The 16,896-nt window shown below is 39.6% G+C and overlaps 1 protein-coding gene across 3 annotated transcripts in view; it reads left to right on the top strand.

Moving 5' to 3' along the window:
* The window catches only part of supt3h (SPT3 homolog, SAGA and STAGA complex component), a 430,545-nt gene that overhangs the window by 44,517 nt on the left and 369,132 nt on the right, over positions 1–16,896 (top strand). The window contains exon 1 of one of the 3 annotated variants that reach the window (XM_080192374.1): positions 10,000–10,074. The exons of the other annotated variants lie outside the window; for them this stretch is intronic. Coding sequence (XP_080048500.1) covers positions 10,070–10,074 — 5 coding nt within the window. The 5' untranslated portion in view covers positions 10,000–10,069. Of the gene's footprint in view, positions 1–9,999; positions 10,075–16,896 lie in introns of those variants that run through there. 3 annotated transcript variants of the gene reach the window in all.

Raw genomic sequence — 16,896 nt, 5'->3', positions numbered from 1 at the left:
ATACATATGCCAAAAATAAGTCAAATCAGAGGCTGGAGAGAAAACTCGTCAGTGGTGCTGGAGAGCTTCATGCCAATTTTCTATCTGAACCTGAACATTGGGTGGAATCTTACCAAAATTCTTCAATGTGTTTGAAATTATGTTTAAGCTTTAGATTCTGGAAATCGAGTACTGGAAATTAACTGAAACTCAGCAACAATATAACATGGTTGAGTGTCTAGCATTAGAAATAACAAGATGGCGCCAGGGGATCATCCATTTGGCTATGATGCAAAACTGTTTTTCTCTTCCTGTCCAGTTGAATCCCCCCCTCCACCAAAGAAGACAATTTTGTTACCTTGTAAATATGTCAGCAGATCCCATTTGTTTAAATCAGTTTCCAATACTAACTAATCCTTTTAATAAACTATATTGATTTGATTATAAGAAAATAACAAAATTTAACATTGCTAGGATTATTGATGCATCCTTGTACTCTTCAAAAGTTTAACATACTTTAAATAAACTTCCAGTAGCTGCCCTGAAGAAGCTGTTTTCACTTTACAAGTCCAGAAAATTCACCCTGTGATACATTTCAAAGCAACTACAATGAGCCTCTTTTATACCACAGCAAACTTAAATAACAGTAAAGAGTTGATGTAGTGAATGCAATAAATTTAGAAATACAACCTATTCAGAAATAACAAAAGTTGCACTGTTTCATTAAAAGGCCAATTTATTGCCTGCGGACATTGTGAGGCACATTCTTAGCCATCTCTGTACTGATACAGTAACAACAGATGAAATGTGCTAATCCACTTGAAAGCTAGAGACACACTATAGTGCTGCTTTACACTTCTGTTTGAAACTTGTGGGTGTTCTTTTGTGCCCTGGAAGGTAAAGTTACAATGTTTGTTCAAGCATTTATGGGTGCTGTCCTCTGACTCAACTGGAAGAAGTAACAAAGCAATTTTTGCCATTCTGGATGTAATAGAACCTTGGTGTAAAGCATTGCCTCTGTGTACCCACAGCTAAGCAACTTAAGTACTCTGCAGTGTTTGGTATCTCTGATCAAATATCTTCTTCCTAATAACATTGTAAAGTAATAATTATATCAATACATCATAATCTGTTGTAATGTGAATTTTGTACTCTGATGAGTAAACCTCAGAGTTAAGGTTTCAACTGTAGTTCATTGCTTCCTTTATACGTTTACAGACTGGTAAGGAAAGAAGAAAATATATGCATGCACATATTTACCACACAAGCAAAAACAAAACAAATATTTTGAATTTCACTGAATGCTTCACTGATTTACTTTTGAATTGATTCAGTTGTGATTTTATGCTGACTCCAGCTATTGTGCATTTTAGTGACTAATGAGTAACCTTCAATAATTATTCTTGTAGTAAAATGTAGAACATTTTAAACCACTACTGTTTGTAAAATATGCCCTCATGACATACATATATTATCAAACCAGGTCACTCATTCACCAATCACTGACGTTTGTGTATACACACAAATATATGCAAGTAACTCTGTGAATACAGGCTAGCATAATAAATCATTAAAGGCGCAAGCAGACATCTGGAATCAGTATCAGTAGGTATTCAGTGGAACACTGAATGGAAAAATGTGGTCTAATACTACTGATAGGGCATGTATCCACGAGAATGAGATAATCTCCAAGAGGTTTTGCCTCCTCTTTGCTTTATACCTTTATAGCAATAACTACCGTTGGTTTATCGTTTGCTTTTTAATTATTTTTATTTTAAAAGCAACTTGACTTCTTGCACTTCCATTTGATTGGTTGTTTCATAATTTCTTATGAATCACTAGGAAGCCAGTTATAGATCTATGTAAATGCATTTATGCGTTTCAGTGTGCATATATAGAATTCTACTGCCCCCAACACTATGCAGCAATACAAGCCTGCGGTCTTTAACATTCATCATTGCTCAAAGGTACAGTCATTTGTCATCTCAGTGCTCATGTTCCAGTGTGGTGCTCAGTGAGCCCATTTAAGATGAGGCATGTGGGTTGTTTAGATATGCTTATGTTTCCTTTCTGTTCAGCCTGTTTTTATGTTCTTGGGAATTTTTTAGATCTTAAAAAAGTTGCTGTGTTCCTCTATTTTATGTCTGCTGTTAATGAAAGTGATCTTGGAATTTGTTTCCAGACCTTTCCTGCCTCTTTTTCTGTGAACTGGTGGCTGTTGAAGCAAGAGCCCTACTGTTAAATGATTTAATTTCACAGTACTTAGAATATTACAGCAGTGAGTTATGATGTCAAGTGCTTCACATACAATATACTGAATAAGGATGTTCTTGCTATAGAGGGAATACAGCGAGGGTTTACCAAACTAATTCTTGGGATAGTGAAACTGACATGTGAGTAGAGATTGAGTTGGTTAGGACTTTATTTGCTGCAATTAAGAAGAATGTGGAGGGGGGAATCTCATAGAAGCCTATAAAATTTTGGCAGTATTGGACAGAGTAGATGGAAGAAGGATGTTCCGATGGTGGGTAAGTCCAGAACCAGGGTGACAGTCTGTGAATATGGGGTAGACCATTTAGAACTGAGATAAGAAGACGAGAATGGTGAACTTCCGGAATTACCGCGGAAAACAGTTGAGGCCTATGTTTTAAAGAAGGAGTTAGATACAGCTCTTGGGGCTAAAGGAGTCAAAGAATATGGGGGAAAATGGGAAAAGGTTATATAAGAACATAAGAAGTAGGAGCAGGAGTAGGCCATCTAGCCCTTCGAGCCTGCCCCGCCATTCAATAAGATCATGGCTGATCTGTCGTGGCTCAGTTCCACTTTCCCGCCCTCTCCCCATAACACTTAATCCCCTCTCTTATCAAAAACCCATCAACCCGCGTCTTAAAAATATTTAGCGAGGCAGCCTCCACCACTTCAACGGGCAGAGAATTCCAGAGATTCACCACCCTTTGAGTGAAGAAGTTCCTCCTCAACTCCGTTCTAAACTGCCCCCCCTTTATCTTGAGGCTGTGCCCCCTAGTCCTACTGTCCTTTCTGAGCGGGAAGAGTCTCTCCATCTCTATCCTATCCATCCCATTCATCATCTTATATGTCTCAATGAGATCTCCCCTCATTCTTCTAAACTCTAACGAGTACAAGCCTAGTTTATTCAGCCTCTCCTCATAGCTCAACCCCCTCAACTCCGGTATCAGCCTAGTAAACCTCCTCTGCACTCCCTCCAAGGCCAAAATATCCTTGCGTAAGTGCGGTGACCAAAACTGCACACAGTACTCCAGCTGCGGCCTCACCAATGCCCTATACAGCTGCAGCAAGACCTCCCTACTTTTGTATTTAATCCCCCTCGCTATGAAGGCCAGCATCCCATTCGCCTTCCTGACCACCTGCTGCACCTGCAGGCTGGGTTTTGCGACTCATGCACAAGGACCCCGAGGTCCCTCTGCACCGTCGCCTGCTGCAGTTTTTCGCCACGTAAGTACTAGTCCTTCCTACCATTATTCCTACCAAAGTGGACCACCTCGCACTTGCCAACATTAAATTCCATTTGCCAGTTCCTGGCCCATTTGCCCAGCCTATCTAGATCCTTCTGCAGACTCTCCACACCCTCCGCGCAATTTGCCGTTCCACCAATCTTGGTGTCATCAGCAAATTTCGACACCATACACTCAGTTCCCTCCTCCAGATCATCTGTATAAATGGTAAATAGCTGAGGCCCCAGCACCGACCCCTGGGGCACTCCACTAGTCACCAACCACCAATCCGAATAGCACTCATTGACCCCCCCACTCTCTGCCTCCTATTTGACAGCCAATCCTCTATCCACGCTAACACCCTACCCCCAACTCCATGTCCCCTGACCTTCTGCAATAACCTCTTGTGAGGTACCTTGTCAAACGCCTTCTGAAAATCAAGAAAGACCACATCCACTGGCTCTCCTCTATCCACCGCCCTAGACACATCCTCATAGAACTCCAATAAATTTGTCAGACATGACTTCCCCTTAACGAAACCGTGCTGCATCTGCTCTATCAAGCAATTCCCTTCAAGATGCCTCGCTATTTCCTCCTTGATGACAGATTCTAACATTTTACCCACAACAGATGTTAAACTAACCAGCCTATAATTCCCTGCCTTTTGCCTGCCACCCTTCTTAAACAACGGCGTAACATTAGCCGTTTTCCAATCTTCCGGCACTTCCCCGGAATCTAGCGACGTTTGGAAAATAACCACCAAGGCATCCACTATCACCTCCACCATTTCTTTCAGAACCCTTGGATGCATTCCATCCGGTCCTGGGGACTTGTCCACAATCAGTCCCTCCAGTCTGTCGAGCATACTGAGTTGGATGATCAGCCATGATCATAATGAATGGCAAAGCTGGCTCAAAGGGCTAATCCTGTTCCAATTTTCAAATTTCCATGCGTCTGTAAATGCTGACACCAATTTTAGTTCCTGCATTCTAAATCCAATCTGACCAGCATCCTTTCTATGGTATGATGGTCAATAACTGAGAACTGTGACATCGAAACAGAAACTGACATCTGCCAACCCAGTAAATTAAAGGGGTCCACCTAAGGCAATGTTCTGAAATGATGACATAGTGATTGAAAACCATCAGTTTGCATGAATCATGGCACCTGTACTCAAATATAAATTGGTTTGTTTATGGTCATTTAATCTAAAGTACACTTTAACTGGGTGGCACAGTCGTGCAGTGGTTAGCACTGCTGCTTCACAGCACCTGGGTCCCGGGTTCAATTCCTGGCTCAGATCGCTGTCTGTGTGGAGTTTGTATGTTCTTCCCATGTGTGCATGGATTTTCTCCAGTGCTCTGGGTTTCCTCCCACAGTGTGAAAGACGTGCTGGTTAGGTGCATTGACCCGGATTGTGGCGACTAGGGGAATTTCATAGTAACTTCATTGCAGTGCGAATTACTTGTGACTAATAAACTTTAAAATAATTTTGTTAGTTTTCAAATGCAAAAGAAATCATAATTATTATTTTTAAAAGCCTCAGCAAAAAGGAAGCACGGTGGTTAGCACTGCTGTCTCACAGTGCTAGGGATCCAGGTTCAATTCTGGCCATAGGCGACGTGTGGAGTTTGCACATTCTCCCTGTGTATGCATGGATTTCTTCCTGGTGCTCTGGTTCCCTCCCACAGTCCAAAAGCGTGCAAGTTAGGTTGATTGGCCATGCTGAATTGTCAAATAGCGGGGTAGATATGGGGGATTATTGTTAGGGCAGATTCGATGGATTGAGTGGCCTCCTATACTCTAGGGATTCTGTGAAAATGTGTTCTCAGATTTCACTATAGGCATTTTATCTTGTATATTTCATACAAATAATTTAAAAGTCCACAAATAATTTAAAAGTTAGTTTCAAACTAACTGAATTCAAAAATTGCATACTTCAGTGAAATTTATTGCTTGATATTTGTTTATTTTGGGGCATTTGATTGTAACTAATTGGCATTATTGTTTTTGTTTATTTATTAATGCAAATAAAGATTCTGCCCCTCCTGCAGTTAGTAATACATGTGACAGTTATATACATTCCAGAGGAAGCCTCACCTTAACTCATTTTACTTTAGAACTGCATCAAATGAGTAGAAAAATAGAACAAATTTTTGAACTTGCAGATACATTGCATCTCTTTAAGATGAAGCTAAACTAATTTTAAAATTAAATTTTTAAAAATGCTGTATTCCTGGGCACCCCCAGTAGCAGCAGTCCGTTGTTTAAGTATTCCTATATTTCTGGAGCCTTTCATTATGGAGCTGTAGTATGTTAAATTCTCCCCTTCTGCAATCATCCATAAATCTCTGGAAGATACATTAGCTGTCAAAGGTGTTAAGATAGAATTCATATGTGCTTGGTTCATGTGCTGTAATTATGAGCCTTGCACCTGATTTGGTAAGGCAATATAATCAGCTAAAGATGTTAATTTTAGTTACTTTTTTAAACATTGAAGAAAATATATTAGGATGTGCAAACTTTATCTGAGGCAGGAAAAATGTCAAGAGCTGGAGATATCAGATTTTTTTTAATTCAACTTTTTCCAAAAGTAGAAATCACTAACACTGACATTGATCTTTTTGTAGAGTCAACTCACATTGGAGTTTAGCTAATATGGAAAGAAGAACAGTGAATCATAATTTGTTTCCCAGAATGCGTGGTTTTTCTTTGGTACCCCAAATCCACCTTGTCTGAATTCCAACCCTTGTACATTCTACAATAATTTGTCCCACAGAACTACTTGCACATTGAAAAACCATATTTTGTAATAAAAACTGAAAAAGTTTCAGTTACAAAATTAGTGAGGACTTTTGTGTTTTAGTACTGAATGCCTTTTTAATATGTATGCACAGAAACTTCTTTCTGAGAACAGAAAGAGGAACCAGTGAATTTTGAATTAAGATGCAAAATATGCTATAAAAATTATGCAATGAACTGTGTAACAACAGCACTTTCTTTATCTTTTTATAAATAGGTTGAACAGTAAACTCTTCTAATAGGTAATATAATAGATTTTCGAAAGTTATTAATGTAACTACAGTATTTTAATTTCTGTCAGACTAATTTTATAATTATTTTGTGAATCGGCAACTGTTACGTTTAACTGAAAAGTGGTCCAGCATGGAATATTTGTGTAATAACGGTGTGAATTGCTTTGTAATTACCTTTCTTGAAAAGCTAGCTAGTTTTCCACAGACATGCCAATATCCTTCTGAGAGATAATGGATGAAATATAATGGTTGTGGCAGCAAGCCAATCCACTGGCTGGCGAACCAGTGGCAAGACTATTTTCAGGGCCCTGATTGGAATTTAGTCTCAATACATGGAAACATAGCCAGAAAATAGAAGTAGTAGTAGGCCCATCGACTCCTCGAACATGCTCCACCATTCATTAGGATCATGGCTGATCATCAAATTCCGAACCCTGATCCCACCTTCCTCCCATGTTCCTTAGACCCTTTAGCCCCCAAGAGCGATATCTAATTCCTTCTGAAATCTCACAATGTTTTGGCCTGAACCATATTCTGTGATAATGAATTCCATGTATTCACCACTCTCTGGGTGAAGAAATTTCTCCTTGCGTCAGTCCTAAAATTTTAACCCTTAGCCTCAAACTATGATCCTTAGTTCTAGGCTCCCCCACCATCTTTCTGAATCTGCCCTGTCTAATTCTATTTCTTCAATGAATAGAACCCTAACTGAGTTGGACTCTCCTCATATGACAGTCCTGCCATCCCAGGAATCAGCCTGGCAAACCTTTGGTACGCTCTCTGTACAGCAAGAACATCCTTCCTTAGATAAGGATACCAAAACTGCACATAAGACTCCACGTGTGGCCTCACCAACGCCCTACAACTGCAGTAAAGCATTTCTATTCCTATACTTAAATCCTCTCATTATGAAAGCCAACATGCATTTTTCTTCTTTACTACTTGCTGTACCTGCGTGGCTTAATTTCAGCGACTGCTGCACAAGGACACCAAGGTCTCACTGAGCATCCACCTTTCTCAATTTAGCCCCATTCAAATAATAATTCTCTTTCTATTTTTGCTAATCAGATAGCCTCATGGGGTTTCTGGCTCCACCGGGGGCAATTTCCTGCCAGATTTCCTGGTTAGAGTGGATATCTCGTCCTGATGAGATGTTGGACGATCAGAAACCAGACTGAAGACTATCCCTGGACTAAGGTGGGATTGCTGGGCCAGTCATGGAAGCTTCAGTCACGTGGGGGAGATGTGCGGGGCATTGCTTTCAAGGGCTTCTGACAGGTTCCTCCATTTTTGCTGATGGTTCTCTCCATTGGATTCAGGATGCTTACTTCATAATTGGGCTGCAGGCAGGATTTAATTTGGTGGGTTGCCCACGTGGCATTGCCCCTGTTTACTACTGGTTGAATAACTTGGGATTTTGAATTGACCCTTGGGTAAGAAGACTGCTCTTGACCCTTTCCACCCTTAATTTAATAAGGGGGATTTGGAAAGGTGAGATTGCCTCATCCCACACCTTCCTGTCCAGCCCAGCTCAGGAGCATTACATTTTGCCCAATATCTATTGTAAATAGTTACAAATTGTAGCAAAACTTTGATAAATTGGCTGTAAGTGCATATGATTCCACTGACCTGTTAGGTCAAATCAGACAGAAATTAGGATAATTCATTTCAATCATCCAAAGAACAAGGTTATGAAATTTGTCCTGTTGATTGATTTAATGGAAAAGTGATTGTAAGTGCAAGACAGGAATTTTTTTTGTTCAAGTGCTCAATTGGCAGCACTGTTACTGTACACTTGCACTATGGAGTTTATTTTAATCCATTAAAATTTTTTGTGAAAACCACATTTTTAAAAATTATTGACTGATATTGCTATTCATTTTTGAATTAATATGGGGATTTATACTTTCCTGAAATAATAGTATTACTGGTAAATTATTATAAACCAATCACATGTTAATTTTATCTTAACATTTACTTGTAAGATTAAGGAAAATTTATCTGTCAAATTTTGCACAACGGTCAGTTAATCACAATAATCCAAGATGATTACCTCCACATATCAAATTTGCTTTGAGAACAAAAGCATTTTGAGTTAAATTCAAAGAATAGTTACAAAGTTCAGTGAGAACAGAGTGATGCATTAATTGAAACTAGTGAGATAACTGTCTTTATTGTACCCTAGAAAGGATAGTGGGGGAGTTTAGAGAGGTGAGGGCAGACGGAAATAGTTTTCATGCTAGAATGCCAACTTATTTTCTCTTTAGTTATTCTGTCTTGTATCTGGTGACTTGTGTTAGACCTTTGGATGAATTGCTGTCTCTTGCAATTGATTTTTCTTCGTGAGAGGCTTGCCAATGAGCGTCAGTGGGTAATTAAACTGTGAGAGGCATCCCAATCAAATTTGATCCTTGTTTGGCATTCGTATGTGCACATTTGACAAAGTTTACTGGATAATAAGCGGGGTTAGGAACCTTGGCTAATTTTTCCCTGTTCGTAATTCAGAGGTGCTTGGAGAAGATTGACTATCTTAGCATATATCACGAACTAGTTTGGTTCCTTACTAGACTGTGTAGCTTAATATTGCATCAGGTAATGCATATACCCAAGGAGTCATCAAGTTGGTTTTTATTTTTATGGATTTAAAGAAATAACTGCATACTATTTAAAAAATTTAAGTATTTGGACGTGATTATCTGAAAATAGTTTCAGCTCCAGATGAAAGTGACTGTGAAGCAGTCAAAAGTTTGCTTAAATTATTTATTTTCCTCATCTAAACATCTTTAATTTTTAAAGAAGATTTATTACGCTTACTATTATCATATAACAAAAACAACTGTTAGAATATTTAAAATAATAATGGTGGTCAGCTGGTCATTTTATTATCACTGGATCAATGTAATTATGTCCAGTTTTTAGAGCATATAAATTTACAGGATTAGGATATTGGATTCACTGTGCAAGTGCAATCAGTCATACCCAGGTGACAGGAGGTTGTGGCTGTGTTGAAATCCTCGACCAATCCCGCTGGCTGATAGCAAATCCCATAGAACAATGCCTGTAATGAGCTAACATTCCACACTCTCCGTATTAGCTGAAATTGCCTCAGCTTGTCAAATCACTGTGCTGACCAATCAGAGTAGGGTTAGATCACATGAATGCAACATCATGGAGGGATGGGGCAAAACATTGTTCGACAGAGATCGATCATTCTGTGATAAGACTTGCAAAACCTGTGATTGTGGCCTCTGAGAAAGTTAAAAAGTATTGTCAATTGGAGAAAAGGCCAGTGGAAAACCCCAGTGCCAACAAGTGGAAGATTCCACCATCAAGTTTGTCCATCATTAAGAAACACAAAGTGACCATTTTAGAGTCATTTGACACAAAGGCATTCCCTCCAGCAAGAAAGAAGATGATAGCAGCTGTCTATAAGCATGTTGAAAAAGTTCTTCTCATGTGGTTCAAGACAGAGTTCCCTGCAGGAGTGGAGAGTTGCCCTGACAAAGAAGTTGGGTTATATGGAGTTTACCTCTAGGGATGGATGGCTAAACTGGTCCAAGGCAAGACACAGGATTGTTTTCCATGCGGTAAGTGGTAAGGTTGCAGTGGTGACAGCAGCAATCTCAGATGATTGACTCCAATATGGTCTTGTCCACAACTTGAATAAGTATGCACCAAGGCATTTTTCAGTGGGAATAAAATCAGACTGTTTTACTGTCTTTTGCCAAACTGCTCTTTGTTTAAAAGTGAAGCATGTAATGGAAAATGGAACAAGGAATGTGTCACTGATATAGTCTGTGCCAACATGGATGGCATTAAAGTTGCTTGTGATGGGAAGATCCAAGAAACCATGATGCTTTGCAAATGTAAAGACAGCCATACCGTATGAGTCTAACAAAAGCACCTGGAAGACCTCCAGCATTTTTGAGGCCTGGATTAGGAAAGTGGACAATACATATGTGAAAGAAAAGGAAGGTTGTCATCATTACAGACAACTGCCCTGGTTACTCCAATATTGCTGGCCGCAAGAGTGTCAAGCTGAGTCTCAATTCTGTGGAGTTTGCACATTCCGTGTTTGCATGGGTTTCCTCTTGGTGCTCTGAGTTCTTCCCACACTCCAAAGATGTGTGGGTTAGGTTGATTGGCTATGCTACGTTGCCCCTTCGTGTCAGGGGGTTAGTAATTATGGGGTTATGGGGATAGGGCCTGGATGGAATTGTTGGTGCAGGCTCGATGGCCCAAATGACCTCTTTCTGCACTGTAGGGATTCTATGACATTCAGGGAACCAGTGGATCAGAGGCTGATTGGGAACTTAAAACGCCATTATCAATGGCAGTGTTCTCTGTTTATCGAGGTATTGATAAGAAGCAGGAATGCAATCAAACGGTTCTCAAGGCCATGTACATAGAGATACGATCACGTGGGATTGGGGGCTCATCCGTTATCACAAACTTCTGCTTAATAAATTTGTGAGTGGATTCCTTGGGATTTTGCGCATTCCTGGCTATCTTAGGTAGATTGATTTGGAAAGAGAGGGTGGGGTCTGTGGATGGTGGAGATGAAATTTTGTAATTTATACTACACTCTGGCAATAAGTTATACTTTGCTGGAAACCTGAAATTTAGCTTTCGTTATTTGATCTTGTATACAATAAAGACTAAGTAGTGCAAATTACAGAGTAGATGTGGATCATCCTTCAGTGTCCTGATACTCACCATAATAAGAAAGATTTGGTATTCTTCCTTAGTTGGGTCTTAGTGCATCTGAGCAGTGCAGTCTCACTTGATGCCTTGTTGAAGATTTTGCCCTGCTTGAACTCTTTAAGTGTAAGTAAATGGTGAGACAATATGTAGCCATGTGACACAGCATAATACTTTAGATCGTTTAGGTAATGGGTGCTCACTACGGATTTCAAACTGAAGAATCAAGCAACGTTCTTGTTATTTCAATGTATTGAATTTATCATTCAGCCTAAAGCATTGGAATTATTATTATTTGTGTAATAGTCTTCAGCTTTTTAACATGCTCAGCTATGTTAGAGAAGAAAACATTAATGGAGTACAAGAGACAAAAATCGTTTCATTACTGTACATAATGTAACTTTAGTCATCAAAAATGAAAGATGGTTTTTGTATCAATTCAAAGTTGTATACAGCGATGATGTAGTGTCTCTGATAGTTGTTACACATACACCATATTTGGTAAATTTAGCTTAATATAGTATGGCTTCAGACCATGAGAATAGCCTTGATAATGCTGGTAGTCGTTGTGTGGTCATACTGGACTGCATGCACCATTTTGTGAAGAGTAATTAATGCAAGCCATAGAGGTTACATGCTAATAGAAAAAAGCAGTTATGAACTGGTGGTTACTAAATATAGCATCTGAGGAATTACTAAGCAGTTATAATTATGATGTTTATTGATACATGTCAGGTCATTAAATAATGTGCTCTTTAAGGTTCTTGTTGACATTATTTACAATAATAAGGCCCTATTCATTGTGAGTGGATTCATATTTGGACTTGTGCCATTCTCGTGTCTGTTTCTTCACCAGTATACTGAATCACTTGTAGTCAGGAGTTTAAGATCTACAATAATTTTAGATGGAATGCAATACTCAGGCATAAGTATTGGACTTACAGATTATCATAAAGCTCTCACATCAGCACAACTGGTTAACACAGTAAGAAGTCTCACAACACCCACAAGAACATAAGAAATAGGAGCAGGAGTAGGCCATCTAGCCCTTCGCGCCTGCCCCACCATTCAATAAGATCATGGCTGATCTGACCCGGTTTAACACCCGGTTAAAGTCCAACATTCGGTAGCAAAAGCCACTAGCTTTCAGAACGCTGCTCCTTTGTCAGTTAAGTGAGAATTCTGTTCAGTGTTTGCCCTGTTTGTGAACAGAGCATCCATTTACCTGACGAAATTGTGTTTATCCCAGTCCAACAATGGCATCTCCACATCATGACAGTTGGTTAAGACAGTGAATTGCTGAACCAAACAGATCTGGATTCACTCACCTGTGCTCATTCTTAGCCAGGTTGGTAGGATGGGGACTGTAATTAATTCCTGCACCTAATGATCATAAAGGGAAAATTTAGCAAGGGTACCTGATCCTGATCAGTACCCATGCAATCCTGCTGAAAGTGTATGTCTCTGTGTGCATGAAGATTGGATTGGCTCTGCTATGCTGCCTTTTATAGGCAAATAACTAGTTATCAGAGCCTATCTTGAGTCACAAGAAGAATATACAGTAGGAGAGATACAGAAGTCGAGATACAGAAGTCACTTGTCATTTAACAAGTGATCAAATGTTATTGGTCAAGTAATTGATAAGCCTGCACTGATTTGAATTCAGTTTGTAATTAAATCTGAAAATAAAAATTAGTATTTTTGAATTGGATCAGGTTGCTGTCAAATTGCCGCAAAAGCTTGAACTAATCTCTTTTCTAGGGACAGAAACCTGTAGTCTTTGTATGGTTTGGCTTACATGCGACTGATGTTCCATGTCAAGTCACTCAGTTGTTTCAAACCTACTGTTGAAAGGGAAGGCTCACCACCAACTTCTCTGAGAAATTAGGGATGGACAATGACAACGTACAGAAAATGGCGATGAAGCACCTCCCCAAGAGGAGGGAAAAATTGACACAAAAACAGCTACAGTGTCATACAAAGTAAATTGCTATAATTTTGTCATACCTTTCCAGGTAAAGCTTATTACATTTCATTGTTCTTGATGTTGAAAAGCATCATTATAAAGTTCTTTATTGTTATTTCGATGATGAAGTATGAGGAGATTTACATACTATATGAGCAATGTTCCCACTAGAAGCATTGGCACATTTAATGGGTCATAAAACCAAATAATAAATGTTCTTAATGTTTGCGAATTTTGACAGAATGGCATTTTTAAATATTATAATGAATTCTTGGGTAACTTGATTAGCATGCTAGCTACTATAAACTATATGATTACACCCACAATTAATGTGGAAATAGAGCATTATATTAATTTTTTTGGAATGTTATTTGATTACTCATTGGACGTTAGGTACTGAATTTGCAAAATTTCCTCCAATTGAGTATTGGGAGATGAAGCCCGCCATTGTCTTTTGTTTCCACCACAAACTTTGTTCTCTAGCTACTGACTGCACCCCGGCAACTGTCTAATATTGAACCAGACTGTTTGCAACCTTGGTGTGGTGTTTGATTGCATTGCCAATCACATCCATGCCATCACTTAGACTGTCTTTGGCCTGTCTGTAACATTGCCCATCCTTAAGTTCATTTGCTGAAACACTTATTCACCATGTTTTTTTTAAACTCTGGGCCTGACTATTGTAATGCATTCTTGACCGCCTCCCTCATTTTTCCATTCGTAAACTTGAGGTCATCCATATCTGCCACTCGTGTCCTTGCATGAAGTCCCCTTCACTTATTACCCCTTTGCTCACTGATCTACACCGGTTCCTGGTGAAACACTTCACCTCATAGTAATCTCCTGTAGCCCCTCAATCCGTCACGGTATTTGCACGTAATTCCGGGTTGTTTAGCACCCCTGATTTTAAGTGTTGCACCACTGATGTCTTTGTCCACAACTGCCAAGGTGATGAGCTCTCAAATTCCCTCCCTAAAAGCTCTTTGTTCTCTATTTTTCCTTTCTTCCTTAAGACAATCCTAAAAATCCACCTCTTTGACCAAATTTTTGGCAATCTGCCCTGATGTTCCTTTGAAGTGGCTTGGGCCATTTTATTAAGTTAAATGTGAGAAACAAATATAAGTCATTGTTGTTTGTCAGTCTTTAATTTGACTTCCGAGTTGATTGAGGACCAGCAGTATGAGAAGAGTCCCAATTTTGGGCTTCTGCCTCACTCCATTTGGGCTTTGCTCCAAGTGGAGCAAAATTGTAAGCTGTAAGTACACAGTTGTGTGAATATTAATTAGATTCTTTGTAAATCTGTAAATGTTTGGCTTTACTGTTGATTAAGTGTTGGTTCTTCTTCAGTGGTTCTGACTTTAGGAACTTAATGGGATCATTATTGACATTTATATGGAGCCAAGCAGAGGTACTGTTTGGGTGGGAACAAGAATTTCTAGGACCTCAGCAATGCTGTGGTGAAAATCAGAAACCACACTCCAGATTTGGGATCATCTATAAGCAGTGCCAAAAGAGTTCCACAAGTATTTCTAAATAACTCAGATTTTTTTTACTTCCATTAGTTAATTTTATGATGGATTGCTACAGATGAGCTTTTAAAAAAAAATCACAGCTTACAATTTCTGTTACTGTTGGTATTTTGGTGTGGTCCAAAATTTTATATATATAAGGCATATATAATTTTATATGTTTATGTACATATTTCTGATTTGCTATACAAAATACTCTGTGGCAGATTCAGTGAATATGGATTTTTTTCCTCAGCTGATTACAGAATTATTACTATACTGGAACACTAAGACTCTAAATTCAACTTGCATTTTGTAAATCTCCTGTTCTGAAGATTACCTTCCAGGCTTCAGCGACAACATCAGCCCGTTTCTTCAGCTACTGTGTCCTCCTGTTGTCCTTTTTAAAAAGTGAACTAACTAAATGCATAAAGGCTTTTTTGATCTCTCTTTGATCTGAGCCTATGGGAGAAAGTTTTGCTGATTCTTTTTGAGGGTTAGCAATAATGCTAACAATGGTTAGCATTATTGCCTCACAACACTAGGGACCTGGGTTCGATTCCCAGCTTGGGTCACTATCTCTGTGGAGTCTGCATGTTCGCCCCGTGTTTGTGTGGGTTTCCTTCAGGTGCTCCAGTTTCCTCCCACAGTCCAAAAGACATGCTGGTAAGGTGCACTGGCCATGCGAAATTCTCCCTCCATGTATCCAAACAGGTGCTGGAGTGTGATGACTAGGGGATTTTCACAGTAACTTCATTGAAGTGTTAATGTAAGCCTACTTATGACAATAAATAAACTTAAAAAACTAGTCTATATATGAGATGACAACAAGATCAGCAAGAAAATGTTGTTGAGTTTTGGGGTCACTGAAGAAAATAAACAATGTACCTTCCAAATTTTAATGCCGTTTTCCTTGCTGTCTAGCTGCAAGTTGACATCTTGATAGAGTTATTTACATGCAAGTGGGCCAGTGAAAGGTGCTGACATCCACACTGCTTCAAAGAATTAGGTTTATGCCTTCTGGGAAATTTGCCAATCCATCATTGAAATGTTTTCATCTCCTACTTGTACTCATTTCTTTCTACCTGATTTTCCCAAAGTAAGCATAGGTTCAGGTCTTATGTACATGCAATATATTCATATATAGTGTCTCTAATGTATTTGTAGAATTAAGTAGAGTGCAAGCTTATGTTATGTACACTGTTCATGTTAGTTGAAAGTTTGAGTTGGATACTTAAGTACAAACCAACTAGCACTTTGGACACTTGTGTGCTTATCTATTTTTTAAACAGTCCTCAATCAGATGAAATAACAGCATTAATTTACTTCACAAGTATTTTGTTTAGATAAACTGTGCACAAGCAATATGCAATAAAATGTTAATTCTTCTGCCAAGACCTAAGAGGGAGAAACATAAGAACATAAGAAATAGGAGCAGGAGTAGGCCATCTAGCCCTTCGAGCCTGCCCTGCCATTCAGTAAGATCATGGCTGTACTGTCGTGGCTCAGTTCCACTTTCCCGCCCTCTCCCCATAACCCTTAATCCCCTCTCTTATCAAAAACCCATCAACCCGCGTCTTAAAAATATTTAGCGAGGCAGCCTCCACCACTTCAACGGGCAGAGAATTCCAGAGATTCACCACCCTTTGAGTGACGAAGTTCCTCCTCAACTCCGTTCTAAACAGCCCCCCCTTTATCCTGAGGCTGTGCCCCCTAGTCCTACTGTCTTTGTTGAGCGGGAAGAGTCTCTCCACCTCTATCCTATCCATCCCATTCATCATCTTATACGTCTCAATGAGATCTCCCCTCATTCTTCTAAACTCTAATGAGTACAAGCCTAGTTTATTCAGCCTCTCCTCATAGCTCAACCCCCTCAACTCCGGTATCAGCCTAGTAAACCTCCTCTGCACCCCCTCCAAGGCCAAAATATCTTTGCGCAGGTGTGGCGCCCAAAACTGCACACAGTACTCCAGTTGCGGCCTCACCAATGCCCTATACAGCTGCAGCAAGACCTCCCTACTTTTATATTCAATCCCCCTCGCTATGAAGGCCAGCATCCCATTCGCCTTCCTGACCACCTGCTGCACCTGCAAGCTGGGTTTTTGCGACTCATGCACAAGGACCCCGAGGTCCCTCTGCACCGTCGCCTGCTGCAGTTTTTCACCACGTAAGTAATAGTCCTTCCTACCATTATTCCTACCAAAGTGGACCACCTCACACTTGCCAACATTAAA

Source organism: Carcharhinus amblyrhynchos, chromosome 7 (genome assembly GCF_965287045.1).
Source record: "Carcharhinus amblyrhynchos chromosome 7, sCarAmb.v2.hapA, whole genome shotgun sequence".
In the NCBI taxonomy this organism is placed as follows: Eukaryota; Metazoa; Chordata; class Chondrichthyes; order Carcharhiniformes; family Carcharhinidae; genus Carcharhinus; species Carcharhinus amblyrhynchos.
This window is presented reverse-complemented; position numbering and strand designations above follow the sequence as displayed.